The sequence below is a fragment of the Typopeltis vanoorti genome, chromosome 5, assembly GCF_054136105.1.
Source record: "Typopeltis vanoorti isolate ZY-2024b chromosome 5, IOZ_Tvanoo_1.0, whole genome shotgun sequence".
Classification (NCBI taxonomy): Eukaryota; Metazoa; Arthropoda; class Arachnida; order Uropygi; family Thelyphonidae; genus Typopeltis; species Typopeltis vanoorti.
In genome coordinates, this window is record NC_143553.1 from 152,495,134 (window position 1) to 152,523,078 (window position 27,945).

A 27,945-nucleotide genomic window follows, 5' to 3' on the forward strand; every position below is an offset into this window, starting at 1 on the left:
GTAACTCCTGTTGACTGAATATCATTGTTTTAGTTTTTTCAAAGTTGACATTTAGCCCATATCTTTTTCCTTCTGTGTATAGTGTTTGCAATGTCTGTTCCAGCCTTGCTGTGTCTTCGTCAATCAGGACGATGTCATCTGCAAAGCAGAGGTAGTTTATTCTCATGCCATTTATTGAAATGCCTCCACCTTCTTCATTAATCTTATCTAGTGTTCTTCACAAATGTGTGATGAAGATGATTGGTGATGTTGGGTACCCCTTGCCTTGTCACTTGACTACTGGCAAACCAATCTCCAGTCTCACCTGCTATTCTGATTTTTGCTTGTGCTTGGCTGTTTATATCTTTCAGCAGGAGGATCAATTTATTGTCCACACCATAGGATTCCAAGACGGCCCATGCTATATTTTGGTCAATATCAAATGCTTTTTGGAAGTCAACGAAACAGCAATATATCTCTTTGTTCTTTCTTCGAGCTTTCTCTGCTATTAGTCTTAGTGTGAGTATTTGTTGCACTGTACTTCGATCTTGTCGAAATCCGGCTTGCTCATCCAGAAGATGTGCCTCCATATGCCTCTTCAGGCGTTCTGTTAGTATTTTCAGCAGGACTTTGCCAAGATGACTCATTAATGCAATTGGTGCATTCTAAAGCACTGCCTTTCTTAGGAAGAACAACCACGACTGATTATTTCCACTCTTCGGGGGCATACCCTGATCTCTATATTTTATTACATACCTTATGTATTTCTTTTGCAACTGATTCTCCCCCATATTTTAGTATATTTTCTAATATGTTCTCATTTCCAGGACTCTTGTTATTCTTGAGATGTTTTATAGCCTTATTCACCTCCTCTTCCAAGATGTCATTTTCAGAGATCTCTGCTGGTGGAGAGATTGCTTTTAGTTCTTTGATTACTTCTGTTTCAGTATCATTTAGTTGATTTTTATTCAATGAAATACTTTCATTGAATGTTAATAGCGAGTTTCTGCTAGCTATCTAATACTCGCTTTACCAGGAATGACAATGTGCATCCTCCATAGCAATGATTCCAGTAGATACTAATGACGTTGTAAATACGTAGCCATGATGTCTCTAAGGCCCTAAATGTAGGAGTATGCAGTACTAACATCTTCACACATATATTCGAGTGATTTGAGCTCCGGTGAATTCTCTAGGCATTCAATATTGGTAATATCTTCCGTTGTACCAATTTCTTATAGCGTATGCCCAATGACATAGTGCATTATCGTCTAGGAAGAATACATTTCCAGATGCAACTTGACATAGTACGTGGTCTATTTGAGCTGTTTTTTGACCATAGTTTGGGATTATCGGCTGCAATAGGACCCCTAATTCTGATCAGTGAAACATACTCCATATACCACGTAACCGTCCATCAACCTGGTGTGTTAGGAAACCGTGACAGCAGGAATATGGACAGAGTTCTATATTATCAGACTAGAACTCTGTCCATAGGAAGTGGTTGCACCTGTCTAGTACCATTCTCTGTAGGCTTTAACCACTGAATCTGAGATCGAGATAGATGGCCACGTAGTTTTCAGACTCTTGAATACCATTCCCTTTTTTCCATGACCTTATATTAGCACGCACGCACGCGCGCGCGCGCACGCACACACACACACACACACAGATAATACAGAGTCCGTCAAAAAATGTATACACACTTTAACAGATGTCACATATGGACTTTTTTCGATGTTGGATCGAATTAGTAGCAATATGTAGTATGATGTTCTCTCAAAAGATGTTGTTACTAACATGAATACTAGCATCAATACGTTACCGGTAGGACAGTCAAACAAAATGGCCGAGGCACGTTCTCCTGATTTAACACCCTTGGACTTCTACCTATGGGGGACTCTAAAGCATGTAGTGTATTGTAGAAAACCAGATACGTTCTTGGCCTTTCGGAAAGAAATTGAAACGTCATGCGCAGCAATCCCAGTGGACACTTTGGCCAACTTTGCCCAAGCAGTAGTTCGCCGTAAAGTGTCTGGATGCTAATGGTAACCACCTTGAGCATCCTCGTGTAATTGTAGAAGTCAAAGGTAACTTACATTCATCCCTTGGTGTCTCTATAAATTTAGTATTACAATTTTTATACAGATTATTCTTTTGCTGAAGTGTGTATACATTTTATATATAACGAAGATTCGATTATCGATTGAATGAACCCAAATATGTCTCATTTATTGGAATCAAGCGAAGCAATTGAAATCCCGCAAATATTGGAAGCACAATCTGCATATGAAGAAGAAGAAAGATAAGAAGTTAGTCCTGAGAAAGTTCTTGGTCTAGAAGAGATTATTACAGCTAACTACTCTCTTCCCTAGGGTTGCTGTGAGATGTAATTGTAGGCAGAATAATAATAAAAAAAAAGACATTATCGTTTCGTTTCTGTGTGCGGATGCCAAGGGATTACAGAATAAGTGAATTGCACACACTTAAGACATTAATGTACGGTGACTTGAATTTCGGGAGGGTAAAAAATAACGCAAGTTGGATAACGAGTGAAAGCTTTAATATCAGGTTTTAGCTTTCTACTGTGTTTTTTTTTTTATTTCGAAAGGAATGAAAATTTTTTCCCTTTCTGAAACGTTTCTGCTTGCTTAAAATTCAATTTTCCTAGCATTAGTGTCAAGAAGTACTTTAATACACCGTTAGGACAGACGTCCTAATAAACTAGTGCGACACAACTGACATCTAAGGTAAAAAAGTGGAACTACTCTTTATCTAATTTCAGCAAAAAAAAATAAAAATAAGAAAATTCTGAGAATGAAACAAAACAATATATATATATATATATATATATATAGAGAGAGAGAGAGAGAGAGAGAGAGAGAGAGAGAGATTGTTATAAATAATAAATAACATGGATATCAGTAACTCGTTGAAAGAAAAAAAAAATAACTGCAATGTAATTCAATGCATGATTTATTTTCTTTTGTTTAATTCATGTTTATCTGCTTGCAATAATCCCGCACTTGTTATGTATAGTAATTTATACTTCAATTATTAGAAACTAAATAAACGATTGAGTACATAATCTATAAAATAATATTATATTTATATTTTTTAATTATACTCTTAAATATTTTGTTCTAAACTATAATATACTAAAGATTTTAAATTATAAAATTTAAAATCTTTAGTATATTTTATTTTTTAAGAAATTTTTTTAAGAAATTTAAATTTCAAATTGTAATATATATTAAAACACCATTTAATTTTTTATATAAATAAAATAATTCTTCAGCGTGTTATGGAGGATTTGTGGTGTGGGGATGTTCACTTATTCTTCGATGTTACACAAGGAAAGGATTTGAATCATTTCTTGCTGGTTAAATCAGGGATTTGCCATGGTATGGGGCTATTTGTGTATTGAGTATCCTGCAGTGATTCTGGTCTAGAGAGTGATGGGCTTAGAGGAATCTTTTCGGATTTCTCAATGAAATTTAGTGATAGTGATCTTTTTAGATAAAGTATAAGCGTTTTTTGTAGAATTATCCACACGTTTTTCAGGGCTCCACTTAATCGTTCAGTTGCACTGTGGGATGTACGCCTATAAACTCCCTTAGCTGGTAGATGAATTTCTATCAGCCGGTGTGATTCCGTCGCTTATTAGAATGGCTTTAAAATGTACTCCGGGTTTCTAGAGCACGTTTTCGGATCATACAACGTCTGCCTATTTTCTATATTCAATATATTTTCTATATTCAAATATTTCAACTATTTGAAGGAATTATGTATTTCACCCCATTTTAAAACATTGCACGAGTTGGAATTCACATAAAAAAGAGTGCTGCAGTACTATAATTAATATTCAAAAATTATTTTCACTCTGTGATAAAGTTAGGTTGTAATTTTATACTTGAGCTGCCAGTAGTTTTGTTGTTTTTCTGAGAGAAGTTCATTCTTTGTGGAACGTTAAAACAAACCTTTAAGAATATTCCAACACGCAGAAGTTTGGATCTTTTAAAGTTCCCTGGATGCTCTTCGATCACGAGTAAGACAATCACTCCAAGTGGAATGAATAAAAGTGATAGGAAGGAGGAATAGAAATAAGATCCGAACACTTAAAAGGCTTCCGGAAGAAAAATAGTGTTCACTGACTAGCTGGCAGCGATCCAATAGTGCCACATAATTACCATAATTATAACACTTGCTGTCGACTTTATTTAAACTAGACTATGAAGAGTTCATATTTATACAGCATCTCGGCTCTTCCAAATGACACCCTGGAGGATAATGCGATGCTCAGTCGTATCTCAGTGCAGCGAATCCTTTAAAAAATGAGACAACGAAACGCGAAAGTTTGTTTGATGTTGGCTGATAATTGTTTGGCCACACTTCAGGACAATTTAATTATGCGCACAATGGAAGCAGCCTGCGAAGGACCGGGGAGATGCATGAGAAGCTGCATGCTTAATAAATGGGTACTTTAATGTAGCCGTGTGCCTCGTTTATGGCATCGATAGCATATTTAACACTTTTACTTAGCTGCAGTTACACAGGAATGTACCGAACCACCCTTTGCGGTATTTCTGGGCCAAAGTCGAAGTTTTCTTCTTACCATTAACTTGACTAATTGTGGGATGCTTGGTTGATTGTAGTCTTGAGATTCCTTGTAGTCTTCTAATGCGAAAACTTAAAAAGGATTTTTGTCCATGCTTCAGTTATTATGGTTAAAACTCGCGAATTTTCAATGGATGGATGGTTGGGCACTAGGCTTATCGAAGGAGAGTATCTTTAGATGTATACTGACGATCATTAAAAACACAAAATAATAAACTCTCATCGTTATGCGTGCCAAACAAGCAGGGGGGGAGTCGGTTGTGTGTTTTCGCAAAGACCAGAATGCATAATAACAGAATATTAAATTTATGCAGTTTTTTTAGCAGCAGCAAATATCTGCGTTGCATCTTTTAATAGCAAATAATTAATCGACACCTAATTAAAAGATATTCAAATATTTGTGCAACGGAAGAACTCTGCCGTTTCTTTATAATCCAGTTAAAGATTAAAGAGAAGTGATAATCGGCATGTTCTTGCAAACAAAGACGCTCTGAGAGTCGCAAAGCTGATTAGAGAGAGTGAATATCAACTTGGGAAGAACAAAAAAAAAGATGCTGAGAAAGAAGGCGATGGAATTAGCTTTAAAAACATCGACTGAGCGTGCAATTTTTTAATGACCGTAATCTTTGGAAGCAAAGAAAGCGAAAGAACCTTACATATTCATAATTAAAATTTGTAAGCAGGTGTTTTTATTCCTGCACTTCTTCGGCTCTTCAAGCGAGCACACTAATGTAGACAAGGCTTAGCAATCACTCGGCAACGCACTCACTTCGGAATAAGATTCACGAATTCAATGCTTTCACAGAATTCAAAGAATGCAAAATTCGTTTTTTTTTTTATCAGTCTGTCTTTCACTTTCTTTGCATACCATATACATTTCTCCAACATCCTTTTTTCTTTCCTTTCCTCAACCTTTTGCTTATTATTATACAGGTTTTTATAATAAATAAAAAGCCTATATAAAAAAAGCCTATAAAATACAAAGCCTATTTTCATTTCTTCCATTTACTTCTTCTGATTAGATTTCTTTTCATTCATTCTTTTTTGATTTTCTCTTTAAGTGGGTTTTTGCCATTGTTTCGTATTCCTCTCTCTCTCTCTCTTTCCTATCTATTCGTAGATAAAAATCTGTGTTCTATTCGAAACTCCCTTTTTGCCTCCCTCATTATCTCCATCTGTCTGTCTGTCTCTCTCTCTCTCTCTCCAGTTTTCTTTCTGAATTTTTTCTTCTTTCTTTCTTACTTTTTATTTATTCTCTCTATCCTGTTTCTTTCTTTCTTTCTTACTTTTTATTTATTCTCTCTATCCTGTTTCTTTCCTTCTTGCCGCCGGTTTACATTCTTCTTCTTTTGACTTATGCTCGCTATTTCCTCTCTTGAATGTCACGTTTTGTTTATATCTCAATTTATTCCTTTCAATTTGCCTTTTATCTTTCTGTCTCTTCGTTCATTGGAACAAGTTCCATTTCCCTCTTTTTTTCTGTTCTTTTCTTACGTCTTTGTTCTTATTTTTTCTTCTATTCCTCCACGACAATTTATTATCCCCATTTACGCGGTCAGTTGGTGTTTAAGTTGTGTTTATGTTTTGTTGTTTTTTGTTTTTGTTTTCCAACCAACCTGAAAATGCACTTTTCGTGTCCAAACAAGAATGAACAACCCGTTTAAGGCATTTATTTACTGGACCACAGTCTCCATTCCTTTAGTGAGATGCCCAAAAGGCTGTTTGCATCTTCATTTTTCCCTGCTCACGAAACTTATGAGAGCATCTAGCGGAAGAAGAGCACTTCGGAGCAACAATTCTTTCCGGAACATTCTTAAGCAAACTCTAAAAATATGTCGCCTTGGTTCTCGTTATTATCACGTCCCTTAAATCAGCTTCTGCCCTTTGATAACCCCTCGCAGGGGTTTGCCCTCCCACCGAAACAAAACAGCGTTTTCAGTGCAACATCCAATTTAAAAGTGTTTGTTCACTGCTGGGATGTTGACTTAATTCGGTAATCAATCCTCCCAGCTGATGACGCGCCTCGGTTATTTCTCCCCAGATACCCCCCCGCAGCGCGCGGCTATCGCCTTACCTTTTATAGTCAGCTTGCCAGGGGTGATGCTCCTCTTCGTGTCACCTGTGAGGCGGTCGTGGACCTGACAGTGGTAGCTCCGGAAAGCGTCGGATGGTGCCGTGTTCCTAATGAGAAGCTCCCCCGTGGGTAGCACAGCGTACTTGTCTCCTGCAACACACAACAGCACGTGCCATTACTTTTCTCCCCTTTGCTACAGAGAACAAATTGTCGCCTGCCACACAATAGCGAGAAAGAAAATGAGCCAATAGGGATAAAACCTTAGTAATAGTCCGAGGCAGGCAAAGAAAGCTGTTCTGTCCAGATAGAATAAAAGAAAATACAAAGGAAGAATATAAGGCTACAGGAGGGCGACAGATAGAAAGATAGGACAGACAGATAGCGAGAGAGAAAGAGAGAGAGAGAGAGAGCAAAATGGTTAGAAAATGACATTTAAAATTACATACGGAAGAAATATATATATTTATTACATATTCGTTTAGAATACAATAAAAATAGACACGCTGATGTTTCAAAAAATGTACACCGGGTTTTGTTTCTCATTCTCATCATTGTAATTGCAAATGTGTTATTCCATTTGATTAAACTGTTGTGTTTAGTTTGAAGAAATATTTGAATGCGTGTCAGTTCAAAACAAACTAGATTATTTTTTCGTTTATTTGTTCTGAACCGACGGTCGAAGCACTAAGGCGATGACTCCACTGTATTATGACTGTAAATGGCGTGTGTCTTTCTGCCCCCCCCCCTCCAGGAAAAAATAAACCTAGTTTCCGAGTGGGAAAATCCTTTTGCCTCCTACTTACGCAACTTATTCTTGGATCCTTGCTGAACTTATTTTATTTTATTAATTCGTTTTTTTTTAATCTACAAGTCCGTTGAGCCACTTCAATAATCCTGAGCCATCGTAGCTCAGTCGTTATAGACGAAACCCTTTGGTCGGAAAGACCTGGGTTCAATTCACGTCTAAGACGTGAGGAACCTTTATCTGGTCTTTTTCGATTAAAGGTGAGTTAGCCGTCGCATACGGATGTGGAGGGTTTTTTCACCACGACATTCGGGTATTTCGTCTCCCAGAACACACACGGATCTACAGCAGTCATAAAATATATACTTGATCCTTCATTAGAAAGGGCTGAACAGTCCTAAGGGACGGGGGGAGGAAATGGGGGAAGCCCCATACGAAATAAATAAATTGTTATTCCAACTGAACTATTATTTGCACGGGCAAACGTAAAACAGTTAGTTATACTGTTTTTAACGCCATGTTTTAAAACTATTTAAAAAATTAAAAATAATAATAATTTAGAAACATGGCGTGTATTGTTCTTTCAGCTAATTTTTCTGTTTGAGAATTTGGGACTCCATCACATATAAAAACATCCAAACACGCATTTCTCTTATTATAACTGAATGTGACAGGCCTTAAAGTGGTCTCATATGGTATCGCATAGATAACTGGATCATCAGCCTTCAACAGGAAAGAGTAGGTAAATGTGAGAATATAAATTGCAAAATGCTGAGACAGAAGGAAATTTCTTCTCTTTGATCCCTATGTGGACCGCGAGAGTAATTTGATTAATTTTCATGCTCCATCTGGTGTAATTTTTTGTTAGTCTCTGAGTGTTTGCCATTGAGTTTCCTTTTTATGTCTTATTAACTTCTCCTGTAAGGAATAGACACGCAGTACGTTAACACTCGTGTGGGGTCCTTTTATTTGAAATAATAAATGTCGGGACCGAGAAAGAGAAAGGAAGAGATATAAATGGCATACTAGACGCCATATGGCCGCTAATATACCGTAAGAATCCTTCAAATTATGCAACTTTGGTAGCAATTCAGTTTAATATATATGCTGATGCTAACATAATTAGCATGCAAATAAGTAGACTATAGTTTTCTACTTCATCATATGGTTTTATAGACCCTCATGCCTCCATAGCCATCCAGGAACCCAGGGATTTCCTAACCATTATTCTGAAATAGAGTGGTTGTCCTATGTCTTGTATGTAAATTCCATGTATTCTCCTGGTCGGTGTGAATTGCATGTTTTGCTGGATGGGAAACCCTAAAGAAAACAATGCCACCGCTTTAGGAGATAGATTAACTCCCCTCCAGTTGAAAAAAGACCTAATAAAGGCTCTTTGCTTCCTAGACGGGATTTCAACGTACGAAGCACCGTAGCTTCCATCGTTCATCTTTCATGAGAAATCTGATTAGATATGTTGCAGTCAGAAAAAAGCAGCTGCAAATCCTACTAATGATGCTACTTCTGAGCTTTTTGCGTAAGCTGAAACACAAGGAGACAATTACCAAACTTTTTTTGTAGCTGCAGGTAAGTTGGCCTGGCTCATATGAAGATGGCTATTTTTTTGTTCTTTTAATCCCGAAAACACGAGGTTTTCGTCCTATATATATATATATATATATATATATATATATATATATATATAACATTTCTTTATTATTCTGCTAGGTTTATCTTTGTGTGTGTGTTTGTGTATGTGTGTGTGTGTGTGTGTGTGAGAGAGAGAGAGAGAGAGAGAGGATTTGCAGAGGAGTTCGAGAGACGTTGTAGAGAATTGCTTTCTCTTTATATGGTACATATAGAGAAATTTTGTACATGCACGGCATGGTACTGAATCTATTACTGTATATTCCAACACATTCCATGTGTTTCCAACTTTAACTCAAGTGAAAACAACAACAATGAAACGTCGAGCTAAGTGAAATAGGTCACATATGAATAAGGTCAAACCTCCTAAGATCTTCAAACTTCACTTTAGAAATATCACTGATTTTAACTTCGCCCTCAATGAAGTTCATTTCTGCCTCCAATCTGTCAACCTATGCATACTTTCCTTATCAGAAACTCAACTTTCAACTTTAGACAAAATTCACCTCAATTGTTTATCATCTTGGTTAAACGTCTCTTAGCTCACCAGATTTATTGGTTCTCCTTCACTCTTCTAATACTACTAACTTCTGAGCTTTTTGATTTCCTTTCTTTCAATGTTGAGTTTCTTGAACCCAACCTTCTTAATAGCGATGTCATCTTCCTTGGTGATTTTAATGTCATAGAAATTTTATTCCCCAATTCCACTTTAAATGTTCTTCTCTTACCTAAACCTTCCTTCTTTAGTACGTATCGTAAGGCTGTACAGAATAATTACCGACATAACAACTGATTTTCATCGAAATATCCGTCATTCTTTGCCGGATTCTTTATAGAAGTTCTTAACTGCTAGCAAACGATCAGCACATCCGAATCTGGATTTGACTAAAAGCGGGAAGCTTGCATCGTGTTCCAATCTCTTGCCAATGCTATTGACTCCAACTTTTGGTCATCTGTACTTCCGCCACTTTTCCACATAAATGGAGCCCTGCATCATTATCTAAATAAAAAGCCAATCTCCTGGCTTCTTATTTTTATTTTAATCCTTATAATGACCATCTTTTTATCGTTAGGTGTCGCTCACTTCAGTTCTTTCTTTCGCCCATGCCGCCTTCGGAGAATGATGAAAAAGTTTGCAGTAACTCAAGTAAGCTTCCATGATGTGGTCGGTCTTCTAACTTCTCAACTACGCTGTCTGCAGTTTATATGGATGCACATCACCTGTAATAGCGGATGGATGTATCTTTATCTTCAAGCCCTGCCGCAAATGCATTCTGATGTTCTACATGGCTCTGTTCTTATACCTACTCTTTTGCTTCTATATATCAACGACCTTCTCCATTAAATCAAATCTGATATATATTTTGCCGATGACACTTCTGTAAGCGATTAACTCTATACCAACCACAAATCCATCTTACTTTTCAGATTTACGCTTACGAGTGGATCTACACTTCACCTTGCAGGTATTCGAAACTTAGATGGAATGATTGGCTTACGGATGGAAAGAGCTATTCTGTGTTGAGAAAACTTTCATAGGAAGGTAGTCTTAAAACGAAACTTTGCAGGGCTCCCCTCTCTAGTAACGGTGGATTAGTTAAAATGCCTTTTAATGAAAAGGGAAGTCCCTCAAGACTAAAGCTGTTATGTCAAAATTGCAAATGTATCATAATCTTTTTTCATATCGAAGAAAACTGAGCATCTTTTTTTAAGATAAGTCCATGTGTGCAATCTAATTACTAATATGGGGTGGCATCTTCGTAAGCCAGAACGGGTCTTCGAACGGTGCAGCTTTTCTTAGGAACCATGAAAAATGAGCATCTATTGATCATTTTTACAGCTAATAGGCAGATGTTTCTTGGTGGCCCCGTAGCTGTTTTGGAAAGGCAACCAACTTCCATTTTTCAAGAATCCAGAATCCTATCCTCAAGAAAGATTTTTCACAAAATCAGATTCATTAATATTCATGGAAGATGGCATAAAATATTTTAGGAGTTAAAAGGGAATATCTTCTGATCCTATAGTACTTATTCCAAATAGAAAAAACGTAGTTTGAGTTCTCCAGTTTAGTGAAGCTATATAAGAAATATTCACAGGCTTTGTTTTGAACATACTTGGTGACAGGCAGAACCCCATTCCGTTTGTTTCGAATTGAAATTGTTGCTAAGTATGTCGTGAACTGCTTCGCAGCACGGCTGTCCACTTAAAACAGCGGATATAAGGGGAGTCGATCGTTTCCAGAGACATTGGTGTCGGCTTCCTACTTATAAAGTGGAAGGAGGATTGGAGAACAAATGGCTAAATCAGTTGCCGAGAATATCTGGCCAGATATATGGGAAGTGTTGCTTCCAGGACTCAAGACACACATAGAGAGGTTATTTCTGTCGAGCATGCGCTATACAACTCTTTTTCTCTATGATGTTAATGTTTGAGCGTGCATGCTGTGCTGACACATAATCAAGCCGCTGCATTACATGCGGAGAAGATTCAGTGAGTGCAAGAACAATCCAAAATGATTCAAAGACTTTGCGTCAGGCTTGGGATTACTGCGTGAGTGACAAAATCATTCAATCCCATCTTCATCGACAGGGAAGGGTGCTGAAATTTACGAAATGCGTTCCATCCAAAATCACGGATGATAATTTGTCGCTGATTTTGCATCGCAACAATGATCAATGGCTTATGTAGGGCAGCACAAAGCGATGGTCATAATTGGTAATCATCCGGTAAGCCTATGCCTTAATTTCACAATACACCAACACAAGATTGAGAACTATAGCTGATATAGTCCATTAGGAGTTTCTACTTGCGATCTCCGATGAGCTATCTCAGAGGATGTCTACTCAACGCTCATGTAGCAAGTTCATGATGAGCGACTCCAACAACAGGCTGCAGTGTTGATAGCAGGACAGCCTAAGTTGGGAAATTCTATCCCACCTCGTCATCTCACTAGCGTATTTTCTTTTCACTGAAAAATAATGTACTCAAAGGAGAATTATAAAAGCAAAAGACATTGGAATTAAAATTGACTGATTTTTAATTCTAAAAATCGATTATTCCATAGAAGTCCTATTTATAAATTTGTATCTCTTTGAAAGAGCGTTATTAGTTCTGAAGGACACACACACACACACACACACACACACACACACACACACACACACACACACACACACACACACACACACACACACACACACACACACACACACACACACACACACACACACACACACAGAGAGAGAGAGAGAGAGAGAGAGAGAGATTCACATGAACAAAATGATTTCTTGGTCGTACCTGTTTCTCCTGGGGATCCAATAGTAATTCCATCATCTCGTATCCACAAGGTGACCTTGACGTAATCTTGTACAAAAGCAGGGGCATGGCACCTGAGCACTGCTGTATTTCCTTGTATCACGAACTGGTTGTACACATGAACTTCATATGGCTGAAGAACAACTAGAACACAGAGAGAGTTTAAATTATCCGCGACACAATCTGCATATAAGCAGTCTATAAACATAATGAAAACACATATATTATTATTATTATTATTGGAAGCAGTAATCCGAGGAATGCATTTTACTTTTATAGATGAAGTCATACATATAAAAACCAACTTAATTAAAATTGCTTAAATATTATTGGTTGATTGTGATTAGAATTATGAGAAGCTACTTCTTTATAGTAGATATAATACAATACACTAGGCGTATATAATACTATCGTCGTCGTCCGGTAGCATCCTCTAGCAAGAGGGTTGCAGCAGATGAGTAGCTCTTCTCCATTTCTCTCTGTCTGTCGCTTCCATCATTCTTAAACCAGTCCATTCCACGATGTCATTAAACCACTCTCTAGTTGGTCTTCCACGTCTTCTCTTCCCCTCAACTTTCCCTTGTAATATCGTTCTTGTCAGGTGTCCCGAAGAACCTCTCAGAAGATGTCCTGCAAATCTAGTCTTTGTTTGCATAATATTCTTTAGCAGTGTTCTTTCCATCCCAACTCGTCTTAAAACTTCTTGATTTGATATTCTTTCTGATATTGATTTGATCTGTGTAGCTCAGCGGATGTGGCGTTTGCACACCGCCACGCTTGGCCGCACGAAGGAAGACTTGGTTTCGAGTCTAGTCGGCGACTAGAGGAAATTTTTCTAAGCCTTTTTTCTACCGGTTCCCAAGTTAGTCGATCTCTGGCACGGGCAAGCAGGTTTTTCCTCCCAGAAACTCGGGTTTTTCGTCCTGTAAACTCAACAAAATCGACCGTAGAACCCACATTATTTCAGACATTAAATATATTGTGTTAGGGTTAGGGACCACGAGATGGCGGCACATTTGAGCCGTCTCTCTCTTCACTGCGTACCGCTTAATTAGTGATAGCCTTGGGCCATCTGTCTCTGATTGGGTACCAGTGGAGATTGAACTTCCCACTCAGTCTCCAAAAGTTAGACAGGGCTAAATGGCCTCGCCTACTCCCGTATACGGGAATAAAAAGGCGTTAGCTGATTTTTTTAATATAATATATAAGTATAATACTATATAATACTATAGTAGGTATAATAGCTACTATATTACGTTTTTTTTTTTAAACAGATGAAAAAATTGAGATTTCCGGAATTTGAGAGGATGACCCTTTCATCTCTATGGGACCGGCATACTCACCTTCAGTTAAAAAGACTTCAAAAAAGGTCCCTCTCGTTCTAGACGAGATTTAAACTGAGATTTATAAAATAATAACTTCTTCTCACTACGAAGTTGCCTTATATAATATGATCAGCAATAAATGAAATAATAAAAAAAATACATATATATATACATTAAAATGAATATATATGTGTGTGTGTGTGTGTGTGTGTGTGTGTGTGTGTGTGTGTGTGTGTGTGTGTGTAGAAAGTTTTTTAACTTGGGTATATTATGTATTCAAGATACCAAGTAATTTTATATAAACTTGGTTTTTAATCCTATTTTCCAAGTGAGCAAACAGACAAGTAAGTCAAGTTTGCGCCTGCACGTAATGCAAGTCTGAGGCAGCTCATGGTAGTGCCACTCTAGGCAACTCGAAGCTCTGCATTACTTCAACCTTAGCATTGTCTGGTCTGGCTCCCACTGACGAGACCTCAATAAAGGTCGAAACCGGTACACTCGGGAGTCGCGGTGGTAATTTTGCAGCGTAGGACACGGTATATCTGAGAGATAACATTCATTATTAGTATGTGCTAAAATGCAAAAATAAAAATAAAAAATAAAGAACAAACACTGCAAATATAATCCAGATTGTACAAATTAAGTGAATATTGAATCCAACGTTATTTCATAGCCGAATATAGAAACTACAAGAGTTTCGTTCCGAATATATATAGAGAAACTGAAAGTTTCGGCGGAACAAGCCTAAGTAGTTCACCGTTGGGCAACTCGTAGCAAAGGTGGAGCAAGCCAGAGACTGCATTCCTTAGTATTTTCCAAAAATGTAAAGCACATCTCCTAGAGGATATGCATGATAGAAATATGTATGATAAATATTGAATCCAACATTATTTCAATATTATTTCAAGAGTTTCGTGCCGAAAATATAGAAACTAATAGTTCGGTGGAGGCAAGCATAAATAGTGCCATACTGGGCAACTCGTTGCAAAGGTGAAGCAAGCTCAAGAGCACTGTCCTCAGTAGTTTCCATAAATATAAAGCACATCTCCTAGAGGATATGTATGATAAAAAATAAGCATTTGGCTCTCTATTTCAGTAATTCATGATGGTTTATTTATTTTCAATTACAATCTAGAAATTATTGAACGAAGAATTAAAAAATAACAACTAAACTATACTATACTGACATCGGAGGTCGCGGTATCTCTCAGATACAATTTACTGTCAATATCACAAACCTTTACATAACACGTGTTAAACCAAACTGCGGAATATCACTTGTAACATATGAATGTACAGCTACTGATGACCTTGAACCTATACAATAGATAGGTTAAAGAATATTCATGTTAACAATTAGCATTTATCAGTCAGATCAGATGCGACCTCCCGAGTGTTGCATAGCATCATACATCTCCGCAGGGGGATTTGTAAGGGAAAAATACTAAGGAAAGTGATCAGAACTTAATCCACCTTTACCACGAGTTGCACTACCATGAGTTGAATCAGACTTGCACTACGTGCAGGTCTGAGGCACACACACACACACACACACATATATGTGTGTGTGTGTGTGTGTGTGTGTAGAAATTTTTTTACCTTGGGCATACTATATGTTAAAGATACCAAGCAATTTTATAAACTTAGTTTTAATAATTTTTTTCCCAAGTAAGCATTAAAGGCCTTTAATGCATAGCATTAAAGTTATACATTTAAATATATAATGTATTAATATATAATTATATTAAATATATAATTTAAATATAAAACTTATATATTAAAGGCCTTTAATTCATAGTATCATACATCTCCGAAAGGGGATGTGCCTTGTATTACGGTAAATACTAAGGAAAGTGATCAGAGCTTACTCCACCTTTACCATGAGTTGTCTCAGACCTGAACTATGTTCAGGCGCAAGTTTATAAAATTTCTTGGTATCTTTAACATATGGTATACCCAAGGTAAAATTTCGTTGTTTGTAAATTTGTTCATTGGTATCGTTAAAGATGCCCAGAAATTATATTCTTGGTTTAATGCACAAATAAAGTTTGTGCGTGGAATAACTTTACGACTTAGCTACTTGTATATAGAGGCTATTGACTTCACATCAATTGCCTTAGTATCTCATAATGCAAAGTATACATATCCTTACCGACATGTATAAATGCTATGCATTTTGTGAAAGGCCACCGGATTCGGTGACCCCTCCATCAGTGGGAGCCAGACCTAGAAGCGATACCAAGGTTGAAGTAATGCAGAAGTTATATTTCCATATACACGTCCCACTGATGAGACATCAGGAAAGGTCGAAACCTGTCTGGGGTGGTCCTGCCTATAATGCATAGCATTATATATGTCGGTAAGAATATGTGCATTATGGGATATCAAGACAATTGATGTGAAGTCATAAGCCTCTATATACAAGTAGTCCAGACGTAATGCTACTTCATGCAAAAATATTCTTTGATTATATATATGAAAATTTCTGGGTATTTTAATTTGTAGTGCATTCAATGAATAAAATTTAGAAACACTTTATTTCAGAATATTTTAGCAATAAATTAAGACTCCATTTAATTATTCATATATGGAAATATGACTTCTTCATTACTTTAGTCATTTAACTGTTCCACTGCATTGGGATAGTTAAAGTTGACTAACAAGAAAGCCTCACAACGTTACTGGGATACATAAACCAGGAAAATACCAGTAATTCCATCAGAGCTACCGACTCATCCGTTTTACTGTCCAATTTATGGAAAATTTACTTGTCGAATATATTACTGGAAGCAACACACTGGTGCTGTATTCCTGAACGTTTCAAAGACTTCTGATAAAAATATGGCATCAAGGTCTTCTATACAAACTTATCAGAGCAAATATACCAATAAATATGATACGTCTAATTAAATCATACCTTAGCAACAGAAAAATGCATGTGAAGATCAGTGACATAAACTTTACCAAACGAAAAAATTTAGCTGGAGTTACACAAGGCTCCTTATTGGCTACGCTTTTATTCTCAGTATACAGAGCAGATGTCCCTCAAAACCCTATGACGACCATCACAACTCCATTCGCAGCAGATCTGTAATATCAGCAAGATAGCTCCGTCCTTTCCTGGTAACCAAGAGATTCCAAGAAGTACACTATCTTCCAATAATTGTCCGGACACCCCTGTTATTTGCAGTTATGGAACACTCCAGGTTTGTTAATAACATAAAAAGCGGTGAACAGATAGTAGGAAGCAGTATTTCATCGTAGCAGTTGAATGCAGGTGGTATGGCAACACGACGTGAACTCAGTGACTTCGAGAGAGAGGTGTTATCGTGGGCTGTCACAATGGTGGCATGTCCATACGTGCCATTGCCGCTCAACTGGAGCATCCAGAATCAATGGTTGGCGATATGATCAACAAATGGAGATGTTTTAGCATCACTAGTGCAGGAAAACACCCAGGGTGGCTGCCGAAAATGACTGACAGGGAAGGGATGGTGTTAAAATGGGTGGCACGCAAAAACCGGATACAATTGGCACACATCATCCATAAAATAGTTCCAGTCCGCTAGAAACACCATGGTAAGCACTGATAATGTACGAAAAGAACATTTACTGGGTTTCCAAAGAAGAGCAGCGGCACACAAGCCGAACCCCAACGAACAAGGCAGCTCGTCTGGCCTGGTGCAACAAGCGCATGAACTGGAGAATCGACCAGTGGAAAACGGTACTCTGGAGCGATGAATCAAGGTTCATCTGTTTCCAGTCTGAACGCAGGGTGTGGGTGTAGAGGCAGTCTGGTGAACGCGTGTTACCACAGTGGGTAATAGTGTGGAGTAGGACCACTAGTGGTTGTCCGTGGTTCCATGAAGGCAGCTCAGTACCTTGATATTCTGAATAATCAGGTGCCGTCTACACTGTGGAGGTTTTATGGAACAGACCCGTATTACTATCAAGACGACAATGTCCCATGCCACAAAGCTGCAGTTGTTATGGATTGGTATGAAAAGATGGGTGTTAAGCGACTGCCCTGACCTGCGCAGAGTCATGACGTCAACCCTATCGAACACCCGTGGGACGAATTGGAGAGGCGATTGAGGTCCAGAACAGCACGTTCTCGATCTGTCGCTGAACTCACTGTTGCTTTGATGGAAAAATGGAGACACATTCCACCTGATGTTTGCTGCACAGTGTAAAGCCTCTCTCAAAGGGTGCAGGAGGTGATCAAGGTGGACAAACCTGATATTATGGTTCGCCTGCTGGTATCAATTGTAAATTGCAAAAGTGTCCTGACAATTATTGGTAGACAGCGATCTCCACGTTGAAAAACTGGTTCTCTTATTGGAGACTTCAAGTAAACCCTCAAAAAAGCATGGCCATACTCTTACTCTTCACTAGAAGGCTAGCATCCCCCAAAGGAGATATTCAACTGTTTTATACTAAAATCGCATGGCAAACAGAAACTAAATATCTTGGGATATAATTAGATAAAGGACTTTGGATACGAAAGTATCCAAAGCTATCGCTCAAGTTATCCCCATGATTAACGTCGTAGGAAAGTAAATAGAATAAATAAACTATTACTTTATCAGATGGTGATACGTCCCATAATCACTTATGCTCGCCAGCGTGGAGCCATACTTCGGAATCTAACATACTAAGACTACAATGAGTGCAAAACAAATGCTTAAGGATGATACTAGATGCCCCATGGTTAATCAGAAATATTCAGATTCACCGAGATACCAATATTCCGTAGATCTCGTCTTTTCTTCACTCTCTAGCAGTAAAGTTCTTTACAACTGGGGCCTTGCACCCAAATCAAATGATCAAACAAGCTGCAGACTACAATGAATATGACTGCTACAAGCATAAAAGACCCAAGGCTATTTTACTATCCAATGACTCTATTTAATCCCACAGCCTCACAGGGAGAGTTTAATGCTTCCAAACTACTCTTACCAGAGGGACATTTTACGCAGATAAAGTGGAATATGAAAAGGGGTTTGCTTCACGCATCATATCAGTAGCGTTGTTGTTGTTGTCTTGTTATCACTTCTGAATCTAGGATCCAGTGATGGTTCTCTATTGATGTGCGAAGTCAGCTGAAGTGGTCTTGTGACTGCTTTGGTGGATGCTTTTCCCTAGGTTATGAGCGTCTATGCTCGGTGGTGGTGGGGTGAGCCTGCCATTGGCCAGAGTCACAGCTGAGGGTTCTTTTCCGTGGCATGGTGGGCGTGTCACTGAGTGGAACCATCGCTGAATTAAATGGTCCTTTGGGTCGGTCACTCGTTGGTGGGTGATCTGAGAGATCGCCGAGATTTTGGATATCCCTTCATTATATATTCCGTAAGGATATGTGCTTTGCATTATGGGATACTAAGGAAATTTATGAAATCATTAGCTTCAATATACAAGTAGCCCAGTTGCGAAGTTACTTCACGCGCAAACTTTGTTTGCTTACACTTGGATAAGGATTAAACAACCAACAATATAATTTCTTGGCATCTTTAATTTCTTGCAGCATGTCTTGATTATTAAGAAATTAAGTTTAGTTTGGTGTGGGTTGTCACTTCATCTTCAAGAGATTCTCATCCATTATCACGAAAAGTTTTCCACTCAGCGTTGTATTTAAAAGTTTAGTTTAGACTAAATGTTGTTAAATATATATACCATTCTTCAATATATTGTGTTGTAAAATGCAGCTACGGCTCAAGAGAACTTGGAATGGTAGTTTTAAACATATATTCCGTCATGAAATATCTAGTTATAGCTAGCGGCTCATAATTGTACCAAAACAAATGTGTGATACGTTTATTAACTCCAGAATGAAATAAATAAGCACTAAAATCATTATTGCAGAAGACGAAACAGACCTTTTGAGTTACTTTATAACGAGATGCGCTTTTCAGTGGCGCATTTTATTACCAAAAGATTGACTACGATTGTCCAATTCTTGGGTAATGGTTCTATTTCACGGCTCCCAAGTGGGCATTTCTTCATCAGAATGAAACCATTTCATCTGTTGTGATTACTTAAAAGTGGCATTAAGTACATTAAATGGCATAACCGGAAGCTATTTTATTATTAAAAGAAATTTATGTGGACTTTTTGAAATTATATTTGAAAAAGAAACCAACCGAAAGTAAAGAAATCTCAAAACACGTCTGCTGGGATTTTAAGTATCTTTAACGTCTTTTTAAGTGCGCGATATCCGCTATAAAAATAAAATATTTTACTCAAACCGAGTAAAATATTTCTATTGGTTTGATACCGAGATAAATGACATTGCACTTGCAGCAAAATTAATTTCAAACACTTAACAAATCGAAGCAATTAAACGTGTACCATCTGTGTCATGACGTCATAGCGCGTGCTCATGTATTGTTGGCACGTAGTTGCACTCGACAGCTTCCAGTTTCGTGGTTAGCATACAAATTGTTACCATTGAATTTTCAAACAAAATTTAAAAGCACTTTGCTGATAGAGATCGTTTTTTTTTTCTCGGCTGTCAAATGTTGAAGCAGTTAATAGTTTCCTGTGTAAGATCGTAATTAATTTTTTTCAACATTTAATAATTATGCAATTTAAATTCTTAATTAATGTACAATTTAGTCGAAATATTTTAGAGGTTTTTTTTTAGGTTAATTTTTTACAGAGGAAGTGAAATGGTAACACTAATTTATTCTTCGTCTGAAACATATGCTGGAAGCTTAGCCTGGAGATTCAATTATTAACAATAAAACATGCATATAATGACTTCGAAAATTTAATTGGCTATACTTTTTTCTCTCTTTTTATTTCTTTTGAGGGGGTAGGAGGATTTTATGAGTTTTGCTATTTTAGTTCGCGTTTTATCATACATATACAGTCTACCAAGTCTAATGGTGCGTTGCCAATCATGTAAACTGTCCACATTTGAATTTGACAATAACACAAAATGGCATGACGACTACGATTTGTTATTTTTGTGTAGGAGATAAACAAGTCGTAGCATTTAGATAATGTCGCACGGTTATATTAAACTTTACCATTCTTTGTCTTTTTGTTTTTATTTCAGTGCAAAACTGCTAGAGACACCTAGTCATTTGTCAACCACTTGAAAGAATAGTACGGAAAGAAAGAGAGGGAAAAAAACACTACACAGCTCTTCTCGATCGACAAAAGAATGTTGCGTTCGTCGCTTAGTGCGATGAATACGTTCGGGCAACGTACTAACTCACACAGCAAAAACTAATCAAGTATTCTGCGATGCGAAGAGCGAGAGGTCGCTCTGATATATGATAGCATCCATGTAAATAGCTTGTCACGACCATTACATCGAGTTTGTATAATAGGATCTGCCAGTAGGGATGAATGATGACACTTACATCATCCTGTACGGTCCATCTCTGCCTTGCAAGATCAGCGGGGAGTTGGTTGTTATCGGGTGTGCTAGGTTTATATATATATATATATTCGTTTTTCAGATGAAGTTTTTTTGTTGTTCTTTCAACCGTTTTTTTTTTTTTTTTTTTTTCAAAAGAACCAAGTTGTAAGACGAAGTACAGTGACCACTCTGTTGCACTAGTCCATTTTCTGTCAATATCGAAAAAATAGCGTAAAACCAATTTATTTTTTATTTTTTCAAAAACGAAATGGTGCAGAATTTTTTTTCTAGTCTGTAAAGCGTTTGGTTCCATAATTTTGCTTAAAACGGAACGGAAGTATGAGAAGAGATTTTCAGATTTTTTCAGAGATTATCAGAATTACTATAAAAAGTATCTTAAGTTTATTAAATATTTAAATATTATACTTAAAATTCTTAAACTAATATTCAGTTATCTTAATGTTTTTCTCTAAAATACCAAAATATGTCATACACCTTTAATTATTTAATATCATAATATTACAATTAAATAATATCTAAAATGCTAATATTATTGAATCCAATATCCTTGGAGGGTAACGGATGGCAATGCTGTAACTAATGAAGTTCTAACTGAGGCTTGGCTATTGCTGTTACCCTCCTGCCATGATCAGAGCTTTAATAGCGCAATAACACCTTATCCCTACACTGCTCTCTACAGATAACGGGGAAGATGAAAAGCATTATTGCTTCGCCCCTTTAAGCCAGTCCTTATAAGGACTATAAGCTAATATTATTAGGATGTCAGAGGAGAGAAGAAAAGTTATTTTTAGGACTTCCAGGGTAACAGTGGGATGTGAGAGGAGAGAAGAAAAGTCATTTTTAGGACTTCCAGGGTACAAATGGCAATGCTGTAGCCAATGAAGTTTTAACTGAGGCTCGGCTATTGCCGTTACCCAGCCATGACTAGAGCTTTTTAGCTCAATACCACCCCATCCACACAGATTTTCTTCATTCAGATGACGGGATAAAGAGTCAAGGACTCAGTCCATCTACCAGTTCTTTTAAGAACGTTAAGAAGCCAATATTATTGGCTCAGTCCATCTACCAGTTCTCTTAAGAACTTTAAGAAGCCAATATTATTGGGATGTGAGAGGAGAGAAGAAAAGTCATTTTTAGGACTTCCAGGGTAACAAATGGCAATGCTGTAGCAAATAAAGTTTTAACTGAGGCTCGGCTATTGCCGTTACCCAGACATGACGAGAGCTTTTAGCTCAATAATACCCCATCCACACAGATTTTCTTCAATCAGATGACGGGATAAAGAGTCAAGGACTCAGTCCATCGCCCAGTTCTTTTAAGAACTTTAAGCTAATATTATTGAGATTAATTCATTCAATCCAATACCCTTGGAGGGTAATGGATGTCAATGCTGTAGCCAATGAAGTTCTAACTGAGGCTTTGCTATTGGTGTTACCCTCCTGCTATGATCAGAGCTTTAATAGCTGAATAACACCTTATCCCTACACTATCCTCTGCAGATAATAACGGGGAAGATGAAAAGTATTCTTGCTTCGCCCCTTTAAGCCAGTCCTTATAAGGACTATAAGGCTAATATTATTGGAATTTAGAGTTACGGAGACTTGAAGTTAATCGACCGTGAGATGCGGTGATTAATACCCTTGGAGGGTAATGGATAGCAATGCTATAGCCAATGAAGTCCTAACTGAGGCTTGGCTAATGCTGTTACCTTCCTGCCATGATTAGAGCTTTAAGTTTAATAATAGCTGATATTGTTAATGGCAATGCTGTAGCCAAATGGATGGTAACGCTGTAGCCAATGAAGTTCTAACTAAGGCTCGGCTGTTGCTAATGCTAATAATAATAATATGAGTTCGCTCTCTCAAGGTTTTTGCCTTAAGGGAGCAATTTAAGTCTCCGGAGGAAGTGCTTTCCGGCACGCCCCGGTGAGGGGCTTTGTCGGTGAATGCTTTTCTTCGGAATATGAGCGGTTCTGCGCGGTGGTAGTGGTGGGTAGAAGGCCATCACTAAGTGGAACCAATGCTGAGATGGACGGTCCTTCGCCAATTTTGAGTGGTCTATGGATCGTCTGAATTTTTAGATACAGGTTTACTTAGACATAATACTCGGCTATTGCCGTTACCCAGCCATGACTAGAGCTTTTAGCTCAATAATACACCCCATCCACACAGATTTTCTTCATTCAGTGACGGGATAAAGAGTCAAGGACTCAGTCTATCTACCAGTTCTTTTAAGAACTTAAGCTAATATTATTCTAGGAGTCAAGATTCCATGGCAGACTGAAGTCAAATCTCGGCGTGATGCTTGACAAAAAACGGCAATTCACCAGTCATATAACACACATAAGCCTGAAGACATCCGATGCAACCGCGCAACTCTACCCCATGATCAACAGAAGAAGCAAGCTGGACACTCAGAACAAACTACTCATATACAGGAGGGTAATACATCCAGTCATCACTTACGCATCTCCCGCATGGAGCCATACCTCGAATACAAATATTCAAATGCTGCAGTAGATGCATAATAAATGCCGGAGAATGATTCTGGACTCTCCATGGTTCATTAGAAATTCACAGAGAAATCAACATTCCCTACATCACATCCCTCCTTCATGATCTAGCAGAAACTTTCTTCACCAAGACAAGTAATCATTCAAACCCGCTGATCAAGCAAGCTTCAGACTACAGCAGAAATCTACAAATACTGACCCAAGTGAATTCTATGCTCAGCTGAACACAGTTAATCTCACTGCCCTTCCAGAACGAGCTTAAGGCTCAATAACTCTCCACTCAAAGAGCTTCCCTCTCACACAAAGGGGAATATGAAAAGCATTTATGCTTCACCCATCAAATCAGTAACGTTCTGCTAATATTATTCACTTTCAATTATTTAAAATGATAATGCTACAATACAATATCATTTTAACATTATCATTTTAAATAACTGAAAATGATAATGTTACAATTTCTATAATAAAAATAATATTACTATGGAATAATATAATATATTACTATATTATGTTATAAATTATCGTATTATGTTATATACTCGTATATTACTATACATAACATAAACAATATTTAATTTAATTAAATAAATTTAATTTATTATAATTATATATAAATGTTTAATTTATAACAACAAACAACATTTTACTTCCTTATTTCATATCATATACGACATATTTTAAGTTAATTCGACAGTGGAAGTCAACTAGCCTTATAACCTGAGCATTTTATATTGCACTGATTCCATAAGATGACTGAAGTCTTCACATATAGCTAAGAGAATATCCTTTCACTTAAGATATCGGAAAATAATTCCAGAATGATGATTGAGGTGGGTTAATTGCATTTCACTGCTTGCTATGTGCCATTTCATCAGTGTTCAAAGGGAGTAAGATAGGAGACTGAACAGACAAAAAAAATCAATAACATATTTTTGGCACCGCTGAGTCTTATGGCGTTCGACATTATTTGTTCTTCTACTGAGAAGACTCGGTTCAGATCTAATGCGTGGGACCTTTACGAAAGCTGTCCGACGTCTAGTTTCTGTAGGATTTCCTACGGAATGTCGAATTTTTAAGCTCATAAAACGTCAAAAACAAGTTAGGAATACGTGCAAGTAACTAATAGTTTCTTCAGTCTTAATTCCAACAGCAAAGGTATTATTGTGCTCCTAAAGAAGCATTATATGAAGGCCATGTAATCCGCAGGAAGGTTAAAAAATATTTACTTGGATGACGAGAATGGGATGAGATTAATACATTATTTCAATTACTGGCCGAATAGCATCTGCAAGCTAAATGAAAACATGTCAGACTGCCTGCAAAATTCATTGCACTCGACTGGTCTGTTTGGCATGTACTATTTTCAACGTATCCTAACCCTTCCTTCAGTAGACAAAAACATGAAAATAGGTTCGATATTCCTTAAGTGTGTTTTCTGTTTATGTTGACCAAAATCATTTAGGTAGGATGGTACCTACCAAGCGGAGTGGGTCGTGTGTTGATTGACCTGACTGTATGATCTCCTTCATCCATCTTTGATACTTCAGATCTCAGCTGGTGTTTTATTGCCAATTTAATAGGTTAATTCATGAAGGTGTAACTGATTCTAAATATCTATGAAGCTGCAAGTTCCATGTAAGACATCCACATATACTAATGCAATTACTTTCTGTATGCGCTCTTTCCAGTAACTGAGTGTTTCTTCACAGGTGGATGTAAACATATTCGTTGATATACCTCCACAAGGAATTGGGTAGTGTAAGATCGGAAGACCTTTGAGGCTCATTGTTTGGTCCTTTTCTTAAGAACTGTATCATTTCTTAAAGAGTAGCGATTTTACTTAATACGTGTATGTAGCGCTAATCTGCGACTAGAATAAAGAATTGCTACTTTATATTTATAAAGGAGACTTCGAAATATAAGAATTACACATATAAGAACTGCCCACTCAGTCTTCAAAAGTTAAATAGGGTAAAAAATGACCTAGCCTACTCCTTACTAGGGAAACAAAATGCGGTAACGGATATATGAAAAAAGATTTAGAACTGAATGTGTAAACAGTCTGTTGTTTGCGAGAGAGAATACATATTACCAGATTAAGGAGATTAAAATTATAGAAAAATAACTTCGATAAATGATATATATATGATGACGTTAGTATCTAACTGGAAGAGTTCTGAGTTTTCAAACTTGATAATTGAAAGTCACATAACTGAAAGATGCTTAAAGGCACGCGATGTAATAGGAGACGCATTCGCTTATACAAATCGCAATTTTTAATATTGTTTTAGGTAATTCATACCGCACATCCGGCTTATGATCGTATACCATCCCTATTTGGCAAAAATTACTCATTAAATTACGAACTCTAGTGTGCCTGAGATATGAAAGTATAAATTACTAATTAAAAATTCATTTCATTAGGCATTTATTATGACTAATATCTTTTACAGTCTTTGTAAGGTATAAATTAATATTAAAGAGAAGCGGATTTAGGCGATAAATTCTAATTAGAGAACTTGTTAATTTAGAAGGTTTAATAGAAAAAAGTGTTTAGTAAGAAAAGAGAAGAGAAGGTAAGTGGAAAACTCACACATTAATAAGTTTCGAACAAATTAATGCTCATAGTTTTGTTTTGTTTTTCCTTTTTGGAACAATCCCAAGGGATCGTAAAATAAAATGAAATTATTGGAGGTGCTCCTAAACTTGAAGTGTTTTAGCAGGCAGAAATAATAAAGAGATCATCTATAGTTAATTAAAATTACTCGGAATCATTAATCTTGGCATATTTTGTTCTCTTGAGATTAACTTGTAATTTGCTTATTCTTTCTTTCTATGGATGTGTTTGTATTTTGGTATTTTATATTTGATGACGTCCCAGCTTTTTTTCTGTGTGAAACTATATAAGAGGTCTTTATGTAAGACACAATAAACATTTAGAAGATTAAAATTAAAACCAAAAAATTCAAAAGAGATATAGAAGTACCAACAATAAATTTGTACTACTGCTTTTTATTTATTTTATTTTATTAACGAGCTCATGTTAACAGCACAATGCTGAGAGCGGGGCTTGGTATGCTGTTCCATATGAATCCTGTTCAGGCTTTTATTATTATTGCTATTATTATTATTATTATTATTATTATTATTATTATTATTATTATTATTATTAGTTCAATAAGAAGATCTCAACACAACAAACATGAATGTGAACAATCAGATAGATGTAATTATACCAGAATACATCAGTAACTGTACTTTCGAATCTCTTGATGCATGGAAACAAAACACAGTACAAGCGAGAGATCTCTTAATCTTGCATATTAACATCAGAAGCCTCCGAAAACATTGGTTATTATTACAGGTTAATCTGAGGAATTACCATGATATTATTGATATATTGATTCTTACAGAAGTATCCATAACTAATGTCGAAGCGACTGCTTTCCAAATTCCAGGCTTCCAACAACATAGATCATGCCGCCAAACAAAACGAGGGGGTGGAATATTAATATTTATCAAACAAAAATTAGTAACAAAGAAACGGCCTATTAGTTTGAGCATGCTGAAACCCTCTGCCTCGAAATCATTAATACCACGAATACACAGCATCCCATAATACTAAATGCTATCTACAGGCCACCAAACCTAAACATGATAAAATTCTTCCACGAACTCAATTGCTGGCTTTCAAGCCAAGAAATATGCTCAACCAACACCTAATGATAATTGGCGACATAAACATAAATATTGCAAATGAAAATCAGAACAACACAGTACAATACCAAGACACACTATCCATGTATAATCTAATACCAACAATAACATCATGTACTAGAGAAGAAATATTCGGAAATACTATCACTGCCTCCTGTCTAGACCATATAAACGTCCGAGCACCACCAAATAGTTACACTGCATCAGTCATAATGTGCAAAGTAGCAGACCATTACTTCACCGCTTTAAACCTGCACACCAAGACATTACCTATGCAATGTCCCACAGAAGAAAAACGACAGAAAACAATAATAGACGAAGAAATAGTCAACCACGAAATAAGAAAAACAGACTGGGAACACCTGTCTTCAGATTCAGCAGATATCTTATACAACAACATTAAACTCACACTGGAGGAAATATATAAGAAAGCTACAAAGAAAGTCCGAATTCGATCAAAAACAACACAAAATCCTTGGATAACACAAAACTTAATCCTAGAAATACACAGAAAGGACGCTTTATGGAAAGAATTAAAGCGATATCCAAATAACACAACTTTAAAAACTGAATATAAGATAACAAGGAATCGCCTTACAACACAAATCAGAAATGCAAAAAGAAGCT

At 36.9% G+C, this 27,945-nt stretch overlaps 1 protein-coding gene across 1 annotated transcript in view; it reads right to left on the minus strand.

The window, feature by feature from the left end:
* Window positions 1–27,945, minus strand: part of LOC150106947 (cell adhesion molecule Dscam1-like) — a 322,565-nt gene that overhangs the window by 238,150 nt on the left and 56,470 nt on the right. The window contains exons 2-4 of the mRNA XM_090393513.1: window positions 12,360–12,575; window positions 9,791–9,796; window positions 6,671–6,820 (exon numbers count right to left, since the gene is read on the minus strand). Coding sequence (XP_090249639.1) covers window positions 6,671–6,820; window positions 9,791–9,796; window positions 12,360–12,575 — 372 coding nt within the window. The remainder of the gene's footprint in view (window positions 1–6,670; window positions 6,821–9,790; window positions 9,797–12,359; window positions 12,576–27,945) is intronic.